Source organism: Hylobates moloch, unplaced genomic scaffold (assembly GCF_009828535.3).
Source record: "Hylobates moloch isolate HMO894 unplaced genomic scaffold, HMol_V3 SCAFFOLD_16, whole genome shotgun sequence".
In the NCBI taxonomy this organism is placed as follows: Eukaryota; Metazoa; Chordata; class Mammalia; order Primates; family Hylobatidae; genus Hylobates; species Hylobates moloch.
In genome coordinates this window covers 9,182,666-9,196,453 of record NW_026652291.1, presented here as the reverse complement: position 1 = coordinate 9,196,453, position 13,788 = coordinate 9,182,666, and the positions used below count along the sequence as shown (strand labels likewise).

Genomic DNA, 13,788 nt, shown 5'->3' with positions numbered 1-13,788 from the left:
TTCCTTATTCAATACTGTAGCCACTGGCCACATGTAGCCTTTGAACACTTAAATTTGGTTAGTCCACACCAGCCTGGGCAACAACAGCAATACCCCATTTCTACAAAAATAAATATAAAAATAAAAAATTAGCCAGGCGTGGTGGCACACACCTATAGTCCCAGCTACTCAGGAGGCTGAGGCAGGAGGATTGGTTGAGGCCAGGAGTTTGAGGTTGCAGTGAGCTATGCTTGCACCACTGCACTCCAGCCTGAGCAACAGAACGAGACTCTGTCTCAAAAAAAGAAATGTGGCTAGTCCAAATAGAGATGTTCTTTCAGTGTAAAATGCAGATTGAATTTCAAATAAAAAAGTAAAATAGCTCAATAATTTTTATATTGATTACATATTAAGTTGATAATATTTTGGATGTATTGCATTAAATACCACGGCATTCAATTTTTTTTTTTTTAGGCGGAGTCTTGCTCTGTTGCCCAGCCTGGAGTGCAATGGCACAATCTCGGCTCACTGCAACTTCCACCTCCCAGGTTCAAGCAATTCTCTCGTCTCAGCCTCCCAAGTAGCGGGGACTACAGGTGTGCACCACCATGCCCAGCTAATTTTTGTATTTTTAGTAGAGACGAGGTTTCACCATGTTGGCCAGGCTGGTGTCGAGCTCCTGACCTCAAGCGATCCACCTGCCTCAGCCTCCCAAAGTGCTGGGATTACAGGCATGAGCCACTGCACCTGACCTCACAACATTTAAATTAATTTTACCCTTTGTTTTTACTTTTTAAAATGTTGCTACTAGAAAATTTAAAACTACATAAGTGCCTGTAGTCCCAGCTACTCAGGAGGCTGAGGTAGGAGGACCCCAGGAATTTGAAACCAGCCTAGGCAACATAGCAAGACCACATCTTTAAAAATAAATAAAATAAAATAACCTATGTGGTTCCTATTACATTTCTGTATTTCTGTTGGACAACACAAACATCATCACTGTGACCCAGCTCTGCCTGCTGCTAGAGGATGCAGTATCTGGAAACAAGTGAATTAAGCTCTCTGACCTTGAGTTCCTCATCTATAAAATGGGGAATTATAACAGTACCCACTCCTCCAGGAATTCAATCAACTTAAATGAGATGACAGTGTGCAAAGCATTTGCTTTGCCTTGGTGGCGCCCAGCAAGCACTCGGGAAAGGGAAGTTTCTAGAGTCATCATTCACTGGCCCCCTGACTCTAATTTGCTCTTACCATTTGGGAAATTTCTGTTTCCTTGCAGTTTCTATCTAACTGTGTAGTTGGGGCTTCGCTTGAAGAAATTACAGAGGAAGAGGAAGAGGAAGATGAAAATAAGTCAGCTATGCTGGAAGCTTCCTCAACCAAAGTGAAGGAAGGCACATTCCAGATTGTGGGCACGCTGTCCAAGCCTGAGAGCCCGCGGCCTGACTTTGCGGTGGAGACGTACTCTGTAAGTCCCAGAGGCTCTGGCCAGGAGTAGACAGAGGGAAGAGTCGGCTTCCGCCCCAACGCCTTGACAACTTGTTTTACTGTTTGCCTCCCCTCCCCTCTCTTCCACAGACATGGCCAGGTTGAGGGAATGGCTTTCTCCTGTAATGGAGATTTACCTCGTAGACCCCACTTTCACTTTTGGGCCAAAGCAAAGAGTTTAAATTAGATAGTGTTGGAAAGGATGGATCTAATTTGGACTTTCAGACTCATACAATTCTCCTCTCCAGCATATTCTGCCCTGCATTATCCAAGACAAGTCTGTGCCATGATGGGCGCCGTCTGTGAAGGAGAAATAGGCCGGGCGCGGTGGCTCACGCCTGTAATCCCAGCACTGTGGGAGGCTGAGGAGGGAGGATTGCTTAAGGCCAGGGGCTCGAGACCAGCCTGGGCAACATAGCAAGATCCTGTCTCTATTTTATATTTATGAAAATAATTTTTTAAGAGAAACATCCTTTGGTAATGCGCCACTCAGGAATAATATACCATTGCTGTCTCCAGAAACAATGCTGTCTCCACGTGACAAATTCAACACAGTCCTAGACCTGAGACGTTTAAATGTCTGAGAAGAAGTGGCCCTCTTCTTCTCCCGGGCCAACTCCTCCCTTACCCTGCCTACTACTCTCTGGAGCCTACCATACAGCTTTCCACACGCTGTACCCTGGAGAAGCCTTCTCTCTTTTTTTTTTTATTCATCCTTCAAGACTTGTGTCACTTCCTCCAGGAAGCCATTCATGATTCCTACTTCTCCCTCACTCCCAGTTTGGATTCTGAGCTCCCATATCATCCTTTGCCTGCCTAGATCATACTGCTTTTCACACTCATTGTTATCACCTGTCTATGGTGGGGGTCCGTGGACACTGACTGTCGGGTCCTTGAGGGCGGAGACCATGACTTGTTTATCCCAGTGTTTATCCATGTATCTGTGGCACCTAACACAGCCACTGCCACAAAGTGGCCTCAATAAATACTTGTGGAATGGACAAATGCATCCCTCCAGACATCTTTGAGACCTTCCCATTCACCCCCTTCCCCTGTCTTCTGGGTATTCTTTCCCCTTCACCTCCCTTCTCTCTCTTCTTGCCACTGGCTTCTTCCTCTACACCTACACATATGCTCAAATCATTCCTACTGTAAAAAACACTTAACTTGGCCTCCCTGCTGGCCACCAGCCTCTTTCTCTGCCCCTGGCCCCTGCCACCACTGAACTTCAGGAGACCAGCGGCATTTGCAGGCCTCACCCCTTCACCGCCGCCATTCACTGGTCTATCCAATGCTGGCCGGCCCTGCCCACAACACTTCACAGGAGGTGCCCTGGCCAATGTCACCAGCAGTCCCCTGACTCCCGAGGGGCTTAGCTCACCTGGCTTCACAGCAGCAGCCTGGGCTTAGCTCACCTGGCTTCACAGCAGCAGCCTGGGCTTAGCTCACCTGGCTTCACAGCAGCAGCCTGGGCTTAGCTCACCTGGCTTCACAGCAGCAGCCTGGCTTCCCGAGAGAAACTCGCCTTCCCTTCTTGTGCCTCGGCTCTGCACTGACTAAGCGCCCAAGCCCTCCTTCCCAGCTTCTTTCTCTGGCTCCTTTTCCTCTTTTAACCCTTTAAATGCGGTTTTCCCCAGAGCTCACTCTCTTCCTACAACAGGTGACCTTCTTAAATCTTATCCAGCCCTATAGCTTCAGCTCCCCATATAGCCAGTGCTTTTCTTGCCTGTCTGCAGCCTCCAAATCTAGCTGCCTCCTAGACCAGTCCCCAGTTGTCCTGCAGGCATTGCTAAATCAACATATTCAAAATCATATTTATTAGATCCCCCTACAAAAACATTCTTTTTTTTTTTTTGAGATGGAGTCTCACTCTGTTGCCCAGACTGGAGTGCAGTGGCGCGATCTTGGCTTACTACACCCTTCGCCTCCTGGGTTCAAGCGATTCTCCTGCCTCAGCCTCCCGAGTAGCTGGGACTACAGGCACGTGCCACCACACCCGGCTAATTTTTTTTTTTTTTTTTGAGACGGAGTCTCGCTCTGTTGCCCAGGCTGGAGTGCAGTGGCGTGATCTCGGCTCACGGCAAGCTCTGCCTCCCAGGTTCATGCCATTCTCCTGCCTCAGCCTCCCAAGCAGCTGGGACTACAGGCGCCTGCCACCACGCCCAGCTGATTTTTTATATTTTTAGTAGAGACGGAGTTTCACCACGTTAGCCAGGATGGTCTCCATCTCCTGACCTCGTGATCCGCCCACCTCGGCCTCCCAAAGTGCTGGGACTACAGGCGCGAGCCACCGCGCCCGGCCACACCCGGCTAATTTTTTGTGTTTTTAATAGAGACATGGTTTCACTATGTTGTCCAGGCTGGTCTTGAACTTCTGATCTTAGGTGATCTGCCCACCTTGGCCTCCCAAAGTGCTGGGATTACAAGCATGAGCCACCACGCCTGGCCCAAAACCACTCTTTGTATGACTTTGTACTACTGATTTTTATTAAAGACCTTGCTATCTCTATCAATTGGGGCTGTGTTGGACCGCATGTAGTAGAAAACAGAGGTGACCCAAACTGGCTTAATAAATAACGGAAATTCATCAGCTTATGTAGCTAGTGGTCCAGAAGTGGAACCGGCTTCCGAGCTGATCCACAGGCTCCAGCTCCTCTTCCTGCCCCTTCCTGGGCTCTGCCCTCCTTGAGGGATGACTTTATCTTCAGGCTGGCAGTAAGGCTGCAACAGTCCAGGGCCTTCGTTCACACACAGTGACACTCTGGCAAAGCAAACTTCCAGAAGGTCTCGGAGAAAGGAGGGTGGACATTGCCAGCAGTCCCTGGCAAGCATCTCTTTGAGTCTCACGGTCGTGAATGGAGTCATTGTCCCTTTCCTGAGCCAGTCACTTACCCTTAGATCAATTAGGCTCATCCTTTAAGCCAGAAGGGGGAGTTAATTTCCCACAGCCTCTCTGAAAGGGGCACCTAAGGAGTTCTCAGCCTTATCTAGAGAAACAGGCAAATGAAGCTTCAAATCCCTTCCTGCCAAACAGGTCGGGGCCTCCTATGCTCTGATCTTGAGATCCTGGAGCCTCCATTAGCACAAAGTCCTGCAGATGCCCCTCCCTTGGAAGGGTGGGATCTACTGGAGATGGTGGGCTGAGGCTGGTCTTCTGTGGTTGAGTGGAGCCTGCAAGACAAGTAAGGGAGGAAGGAAACACCGTGCAAGGGGGAATGCCTGGGAAAGCATATGGTGCGCTGTGGCAGAGAAAGAGCATGGGTTATGGGGAGCCACGGGGAAGACACAGGTGGCAGGAAAGGTGAGGGAGAGTGCTCGCTTCAGCGGCACATATGCTGCAATTGGAATGATACAGAGAAGACCAGCAAAAAATGAATAAAAGGTGAGGGAGAGGTGAGAATGGAAACCGTTAGCCTGGTTCAGGTTATGAAAGGTGGTGCCTCTACCTGGCTCAACAAGCCACCTGCTATTCCCTGAGCATTCTGGGCTCTGCCAGGTGAGCTGGTATTCATCCTTCCAGCCCAACTCAAATATCTTCTCCTATGAGACAAAATCATGTCTTTCTCTTAGTCCATTGAACCTCAAATGTACCTCTATGACAGCCCTTTCCACATTTGGGGCTTCTGTGTCTGGCTGTATAGGTTGCACATTGTACAAGAGTGCCAGGCTAAGGGCATGAGTAGGGGCTGAAGAGCAGCCTGTTATGTTGGCTGTCCTGGGCCCCAGAGTTTAGCCCTTCTTGTAATTTTTTCACCAAGCAGGTTACTTTTTTTCTCATTTGTACAACGGCTTCATATGTGCTTGGTCGGGCTGTTGTCTACATTAGACCATAATTATTTGGTATAAATCTTCTCAAAGCGCACACACACACACAGACACACTGCTCCTTAGTATCAGCAGCTATATATTACTCATGTTTGCCTCTATTACTACAGTCAAAAGCAGGGCCCACAAATGTTTGTTGGGTGAACAAACGAATGCACAAAAATGGTCACTCCACATCAGGTCAGGACAACCATTCTCCTGAAAATGTGGCTATTTCATCTTAAATAGAGCCAACCATAATTTGACACGTGTGCATGTTTTTCTATGGACACCACTTCCATCTGCTTTTACAAGCTGCAAACATAGATGCTGTATCTTCTTTCTCTTAGGCCACATCTAGAATACACATCTTTGAGTCCTCGTATTCCCCCAGTGTTTTCTTCTTTTCTTTCATGTGTCATTTCTGGATCTTGATCCATCCCAGGTGTACTGGGAAGGTAGTTTCCTTTCCCACTGTCATGCTATTGGTAAAGTAAAAATCAATGTTTGGATCAAAATTGTCAGTGGCTTCCCTCTTGCACATTCAGCCGAGAGAAGGAAGTGAATGGCTGGTGGTATGGGTCGAGTTGTTTCTCCCCCACCCCCAAGAGATATATTGAAATCCTAACCCCTGGTATTTCTGAATATGGCCATATTTGGAGATGGGGTGTTTGCAGAGGAAATCCAATTAAATGGAGGTCATCAGCCAGGCGCAGTAGCTCACGTCTGTAATCCCAGTACTTTGGGAGGCCGAGTGGGCAGATCACCTGAGGTCAGGAGTTCAAGACCAACCTGGCCAACATTGTGAAACCCCGTCTGTACTAAAAATACAAAAATAGTGGGTGCCTGTAATCCCAGCTACTCGGGAGGCTGAGGCAGGGAGAATTGCTTGAATCAGGGAGGTGGAAGTTGCAGTGAGCTGAGATTGTGTCACTGCACTCCAGCCTGGGCGACAGAGCGAGACTCTGTCTTAAATAAATAAATAATAAATAAATAAATAAGTAAATAAATAAATGGAGGTCATTAAAGTGGGCTTATCATCCAGTATGACCAGTGAGCTTATAAAAAGGGGAAATTTAGACACAGATGGCATACAGATAGAACACCATGTGAATATCAAGGTGGAGATCAGGGTGATGCATATACAAGATGAGGAATAGATTGCTAGCAAACCAGCAGAAGCTAGGGGAGAGGCACAGAACAGACTCTCCCTCTCAGCCCTTGGAAGGAACCAATCCTGCAACACCTTGATCCTGGGTTTTTAGCTTCCAGGACAGTGAGACTTTGGTCGTTCAAGCCATGCAGTTTGTGACAGTTTGTTACAACTGCCCTAGAAAACTAATGCAGATTCATCCAAAAGAATCTAGGGAACAGGGCTGGAGAAACTAGCAACTTAGTGTATGCTGTTGAATTTAACAAGGACGTATTAACCTTGCCAAGGCAGAACTGTCATTTCCTAAGGAAAGGCATCAACTTCCCTTTGTTCTTCAATAAAGGAAGAGACCCAGCTTGGTCTAAAAGGTTCTACTTTAATACAGTTGGTCAAAGAACTGCGGAAAATAGCTGATGTTCAGGACAGTGGGAATAACAACTAATGCAAATCTTGGTTTGGAAATGCGGGGTCCTTTTGTGGTTCTTAATGCACTCAAGGTATTGTACTATTGGGAAGTGTACTGGTATTCATGCAGCAAGGATTGACTAGTTAAAACACAATGATCAACAGCTGGCACCGTGACTCACGCCTGTAATCCCAACTTTTTGGGAGGCCAAGGTGGGCGGATCACCAGAGGTCAAGAGTTTGAGACCAGCCTGGCCAACATGGTGAAACCCCATCTCTACAAAAAAGAAAAAAAAGCCAGGCATTGTGGCGTGTGCCTGTAGTCCCAGCTACTTGGGAGGCTGAGGTATGAGAACCACTTGGACCTGGGAGGCGGAGGTTGCAGTGAGCTGAGATCATGCCACTGCACTCCAGCCTGGGCAACAGAGTGAAACTGTGTCTCATATTAAAAAAAAAAAAAAAAAAAAAAAGCAACAAAAATAATCAGCAAAGCAGCAAAGTTACTTCTATTTAATGTATAAACTTTACATTTTTAATCATTAAAAGTTTCCGTATTTTTAAAATATTCCCAGCTGCCAACTGTAATAAGGTACCTTACATCTAGAAAGAGAACAGATTAAATCCATCTTGAGAATTCTAAGACAATCCACATTCGTCATTCATCAGCACTTCTGAGTGATTCGTGATATATAATTGCTCAAATAATCTTGCATAGAGTTTGAATTAGTTTTAAATGCCTCACTCATTTTCTTTAGTGTGTTCTAATTCTTCCCTTCTGAACTGGAGTTTAAACAGCATGCAGAAATAGAACCTAAGATTATTATGCAATTTTTAAATCATCTGTTCCAAGCTGTTTTCATAAACTTCTTTGTTACTTGAAAACTACACACAGAAGACAGTCACAATTTCATTTTAAATAGAAACCCTCCTGGAAGTGTTTCCTGTGGGACTCCTCAGTGTAGCATATCTATTTTGAAAATTATCATTTCATCGAAATATTAAGGTTACCTTGTTAGTGTCTTGCTGCAAATGGCTGTCAATTTTCTTTTTCAGGCCATCTCTCGAGAAGACCTTCTCATGCGCCTGCTGGAGTGTGATGTTATTATTTATAACATCACTGAGAGCTCACAGCAAATAGAGGAAGCCATCTGGGCAGTCTCTGGTCAGTGAGGTGTACTCTTTCATCCCCAGGGATGCTATTATAGTGCTGCTTGCTTCACCTAATAGTCATCTAGGAACACTAGGCAAAGCAGGGCTGTAGAAAAACTGGTCTGAGACTTACCTAAAGTATGAAATCCATGATAGTAATATGGATAGATACTTCTGAAGAATAGAATATTTTTAATTATCAAAAAAATGAAGGCTGGCACAGTGGCTCATGCCTGTAATCCTAATACTTTGGGAGGCCGAGGTGGGGGGATTATTGAGCCCAGGAGTTCAAGACCAGCCTGGACAACGTGACAAGGCCTCATCTCTACACAAAGAATAAAATAAAATAAATGTATATTTTTAAAATGAAACATTACCCAGGCTGTAGTGCAGTGGCCTGATCACAGCTTACTACAGCCTCGAACTCCTGGGCTCAAGACATCCTCCCGCCTCAGCCTCCTGAGTAGCTGGCACTACAGGCTTCTGCCACCATACCCAGCTAATTTTTTTTTTTTTTTTTTTTTTTGGTAGAGATGGGGAATTGCCATGTTGTCCAGGTTGGTCTCAAACCCCTGGCCTCAAGCCATCCTCCAGCCTCAGCCTCCCAAAGCACTGGAGTTACAGGCGTGAGCCATGGTGCCTCGCCAAAACATTTAACTTTAAATGCAACCTGACTCATTCTATAGGCACTGCATAAGGAGGTGGGGTTGAATGTACGGACAGATACAAAGACAGATAAGAAAAGGTACCCCAAGGCACAAGTCATCACACAAGAGACAAGGCACCCAAGAGAAACTTTAACTCAACAAAGGGGGGGTGCACTCACAAGAAAGTTATGTATAAGAGCCACGTGACTTTAAGAGGGGAGGAATTGTTTCTAACTCTAAATATTTGATTCAATTCAACAAATGTTCCCTGATGGCAAAGGTCAGGGAAGGCTTGTAGAGAATGCTTGTATTTTGAAAGTGCTTTGAAAAATGTAATGAATTCTAAGGACCTCAACTCTAAGAGAATGAAGTGGTGTTTAGCAAGGTGGTGCTTTTGTGATTCATCTCCTCCAAAGCAACCTCATTTTTTTTTTTTTTGAGACAAGATCTTGCTCTGTCATCTTGCTTTGAAAAATGTAATGAACTGTAAGGACCTCAAGTCTAAGAGAATGAAGTGGTGTTTAGCAAGATGGTGCTTTTGTGATTCGTGCTCCCCTAAAGCAACCTAATTTTTTTTTTTTTTTTTTTTGAGACAAGATCTTGCTCTGTCACCCAGGCTGGAGTGCAGTGGCACTGTCTCGGCTCACTGCAATCTCCACCTCCCGGCTTCAAGTGGTTCTCCTGCCTCAGCCTCCCAAGTAGCTGGGATTACAGGCATGTACCACCATGCCCAGATAATTTTTGTATTTTTAGTAGAGACGCGGTTTCGCCACGTTGTCCAGGTTGATCTTAAACTCCTGACCTCAAGCGATCTGCCCGCCTTGGCCTCCCAAAGTGCTGGGTTTACAGGAGTGAGCCACTGCACCCGGCCAAGTAACCTCATTTAAAACATCAAAATGCCTCCATAGGTGCCTCTTGATTGTGAATTTCAGACATTAACCACTGACTTCCTGCTGTCACAGATGGGCATCGGCCTTTCTTAGGACCACCCTCTCCCCCTCAAGGAAACGTAACCTTTTCTCAAGTTTGACACTGCATTTCCTTTCATGAGCTTTAAAATGTAGAATGTTTTACTGCTTCCTTCTAATAAAGAGGTTCAAATAATCAAGAAAATTTTACTTTTCTATTTAGAGGAAAACTTTTAGCTGAATTACTTTGTTTTTGAGATATAGAATGTTTGTGTCTGTAAGAAAATATAGTCAGAGATCCTTCAATCTGTCACCAGAGTCACCTGGGGGGTATGGGGTTGGTAGGGCATGAGGTTGGTAAGGGATGGGGACTTTGTCATTTTACCTAATGCATATTCTTAGATTTTGTTTTTCTCGCAATGGATATGTATTCCTTTCTTTCTTTTTTTTTAAAGATAGGGTCTTGCTCTGTCACCCAGGCTGGAGTGCAGTAGTATATCATTCGCTTACTACAGCCTCAAACTCCTGGCCTCAAGCAATCCTCCTGCCTCAGCCTCCCGAGTAGCTAGAATTACAGGTGTGCATCCAGCTATTTTTTTTTAATTTTTTGTAGAGATGAGGTCTAGCTATGTTGCCCAGGGTGGTCTCTAGCTTCTGGCCTCAAGCAATCCTCGGCCTCCAACAGGGCTGGGATTACAGGAGTGAACAACCACAACCAGCTATGTATTATTTTTAATAATGTTTTATTAAATTGTTTTTAAAAGTCTTAGAATTCTCGTACCTTGCCTTTCACAGATACTATGGAAAGAAAGCAAGATGACAGAAGAGAACGGAATACATTATTAGAAAGGAGAGAAAATATTTGCATATAGATGAAGGGTGTGTTCAAAGGGGAACAAGCAGATCATTCTAGACCTATTATAAATATCATAAATAAAAAAGGATAACCCAGTTAGAGGACCTCAAGGTGTGCCAAGTATTCACAAAATAGGCCAAACTGAAGCTCAGCAGAGCAGAAAGGTTAAAAGAGCAAAATTAAATTGAAGAGAAAATTTTTGTTATTAGACTAAACATAGAAACAAAAGTAACACTTAAAGTTTGGAATAATATGTGATCATAGTGTTCTTAGACTTAATTCAATAACACTTTCTCATTTTAGGGTAGAAATCCATACCTTTATCAGATCCAGGATATCAGCATTTCATTTTGTTGCTTGTTTAGGGCATCACCTCATGATACTCAAATCATACCATGGCAGCTCATCACTTAGCCCCTCTGACAGTTTAATTAGACCTCACTTTGCAGCTTTGATATGTTTCTTTTTTTTTTTTTTTTTTTGAGACGGAGTCTCGCTCTGTGCCAGGCTGGAGTGCAGTGGCACAATCTCAGCTCACTGCAAGCTCCGCCTCCCGGGTTCACGCCATTCTCCTGCCTCAGCCTCCCAAGTAGCTGGGACTACAGACACGTGCCACCACGCCTGGCTAATTTTTTGTATTTTTAGTAGAGACAGAGTTTCACTGTGTTAGCCAGGACGGTCTTGATCTCCTGACCTTGTGATCTGCCCGCCTCGGGCTCCCAAAGTGCTGGGATTAGGCTGAGCCACCGCACCCGGCCGATACGTTTCTTGAAAATTATACATCAGGAAGAATATGTTAATGGAATCCCTTAGCCAAATACATTCAAGGAGATTCAATGCTTAAATGTGTAGAGAGCCTTTTTGCAAAGCAGCAAACCCTTTGGAAATAAAATGCTCACCTTTCTCTCCACCTCTATTCTAAATATGAATCCCTGCAAGTTGTTGATTACCAAACGTTTCTGCCTTATCAGTGCTCTCCACTACAGCCCACAGCCCCAGGGGTGGAGTGGGAAGGGTGGGCACACCCCAAATTACTTCCTTCCACGATGGCTTTCACTGAACAAGGTTGCCTTATGGGAACTCCTAAGAAGCCCTTACCTTCTGATGTGGGGCCTCTGCTGCCCTGTCCCCAGCCTGCTCCCTTTTCTGGGCAGCTGGCTAGGGGGCATGGTGGGGACAGCACGGGCCTGGCAGCCAGACAGCCTGTATTGGACTCTCTGCCCCATCACTTCCCTCTATGATCCTGGGCAAACTGTGCCTCGGTTTCTGCATCTGTAACCCAGAATAGCTATCTCATAGTGGGGGGAATTCAACAAAGCCCGTGAGTTGTTCTAATTCATGTCAGCTATGATCCTTACTGTCACCAGCCCTCCCAAAAAGGAAAAGCACATGGCCAGAGGCCAGAAAACAGAAAGGGGCCACGATTTTGAGCTCAGCTCAGAAGGGATCAGGCAACCGATGAGCATAGTGGAGAGAAAGGGCTGCAGTGGAGAGCACTGATGAGACTGAAATGCTTGGTTGTGAACAACCTGCGGGGATCCATATTTCAGATACAGGTAGAGAGAAAGGAGGGGGAATTCGAAGAACGGTGATGGGAACAGGTCAAAGAAGTATCAGAGATAACAGCACCCTGGTGTTAAGTGGCTCCTACTGGTGACTAATAGTACACGTGATTTAGAAACCAAGTTGTGCATGGGTCCAAATAACCACTCTGCTTTTTGGCCCCACAGCACTCAGTGAAGAAGTCAGCCACTTTGAAAAGCGAAAGGTATTTATTTTACTATCGACGATGATGACTTGGGCGCGATCCAAAGCCCTGGACCCCGTAAGTAGAGCATTAGCTTTCCTTTATGTAACATTTCAGCCTTAACACCTTGTAATCTGTGTGCGGAGGGAACTTCCTATGGTGAGTTGTGTATTCTCCCACTCCTGAATCCTATCCCATAATAAGCACCCAGCAGAGTTTACTGACTCTAAGCACATTCAATTCTAAGGGATTTCATTGTTTTACATGCCTCTAAGAAGGAAAAATATGCTGCCTATGAAACTATAGCAAAGCTTGCTTATCACTTTTGCTTTGTATTTTAAACATTGAAAGAGCTCTCTTTTAGACTTACTTAGACCCATATTTTTGTCACGTACATTCTTGTGCATACATTAAGAAGAAATATAGGCTGGGCACGGTGGCTCACGCCTGTAAACCAGCACTTTGGGAGGCCGAGGCGGGTGGATCACCTGAGGTCAGGAGTTCGAGACCAGCCTGGCCAACATGGCAAAACTCGGTCTCTACTAAAAATACAAAAATTACCTGGGCATGGTGCCAGGTGCCTTTAATCCCAGCTACTTGGGAGGCTGAGGCAGGTGAATCCCTTGAACCCGGGAGGCGGAGGTTGCAGTGAGCCAAGATTGCGCCACTGCACTCCAGCCTGGGCAACAGAGTGAGACTCCATCTCTAAATAAACGAAGGAAGAAAAAGAAAAAGAAAATACAAGTAAAATATAGTGATTATAGTATTCCCAAACTTCCTCATATTCAGAGTCCATCTCTGAATCACACCACATTCTGTCTTTTTCCACACAACTCAGTATAAAACCCCTAGAGTATGTGGTTATTACGTTGCAAGAAAACATGAGCCACAGTCATTCTTCCAACATTGCTTATTCTCTTGACTAATGTCAAATTGACGTTTGCTGCTCTGTTCCTGTGCCTTTGTGCCTATGCACTACCTTTCCATTTCAGTGCTGAATCACAGTACACTCTTTTAAAAGGCAATTAAATCAACGCGAGTAGTTGACTCAACTTGAAGTGATAACAATAGCAACGGTGTGTTCAAGGTCACTGAGTCACCGGCTGCGAAATTGCCAGTGCTTCCTGGCTGACCACAATGATACGCCATTGATCCCAGATATGTTCTAATTTCAGAAATGTTAAATGTGACAGAGTGCATGACATGGTCAATGGAATATATTATATATAACAAGGAGATATTTAGGGATTCATCACATTATTGCATCAAATGATGTGTATTTGTTTAATTGTCTTTCCTCTGGCGGACTGAGAACCCCCTGAGGGCAGGGACCACAGGTTTCATGCTCTTTCCTTGTAAAGTGTACTCACCTACTTTGGATGCCATCACCTTAAGGAGCAGATCATGGTCATTTTATTCCTATTATAATCCCTTCCCTCAGAGTGTCCCGCTAAGTGTTCACTATAAAACAATTATGAGTCAATGGACTGGCTGACCACTGTGCTAGCATCCTGACTGATTGTCCCAATCAAAGTAAGCAAAATAATGAATAAGTTCAATAATAGACTTCAGGAACAGCTGCACCCAGAGGATTCAACAATGTCCTCAATGCTCACTGACTCTCTCTCTTTCTTTTATGGTTTCTTTTC

The 13,788-nt window shown here is 45.1% G+C and overlaps 1 protein-coding gene across 2 annotated transcripts in view; it reads left to right on the top strand.

Annotated features, from left to right (window-relative positions):
- Window positions 1-13,788, top strand: part of AK7 (adenylate kinase 7) — a 97,170-nt gene that overhangs the window by 5,204 nt on the left and 78,178 nt on the right. The window contains exons 2-4 of one of the 2 annotated variants that reach the window (XM_032179640.2): window positions 1,262-1,450; window positions 7,886-7,994; window positions 12,123-12,217. In XM_032179640.2, coding sequence (XP_032035531.1) covers window positions 1,262-1,450; window positions 7,886-7,994; window positions 12,123-12,217 — 393 coding nt within the window. The remainder of the gene's footprint in view (window positions 1-1,261; window positions 1,451-7,885; window positions 7,995-12,122; window positions 12,218-13,788) is intronic. The other variant, XM_058429631.1, reaches the window with a different exon arrangement.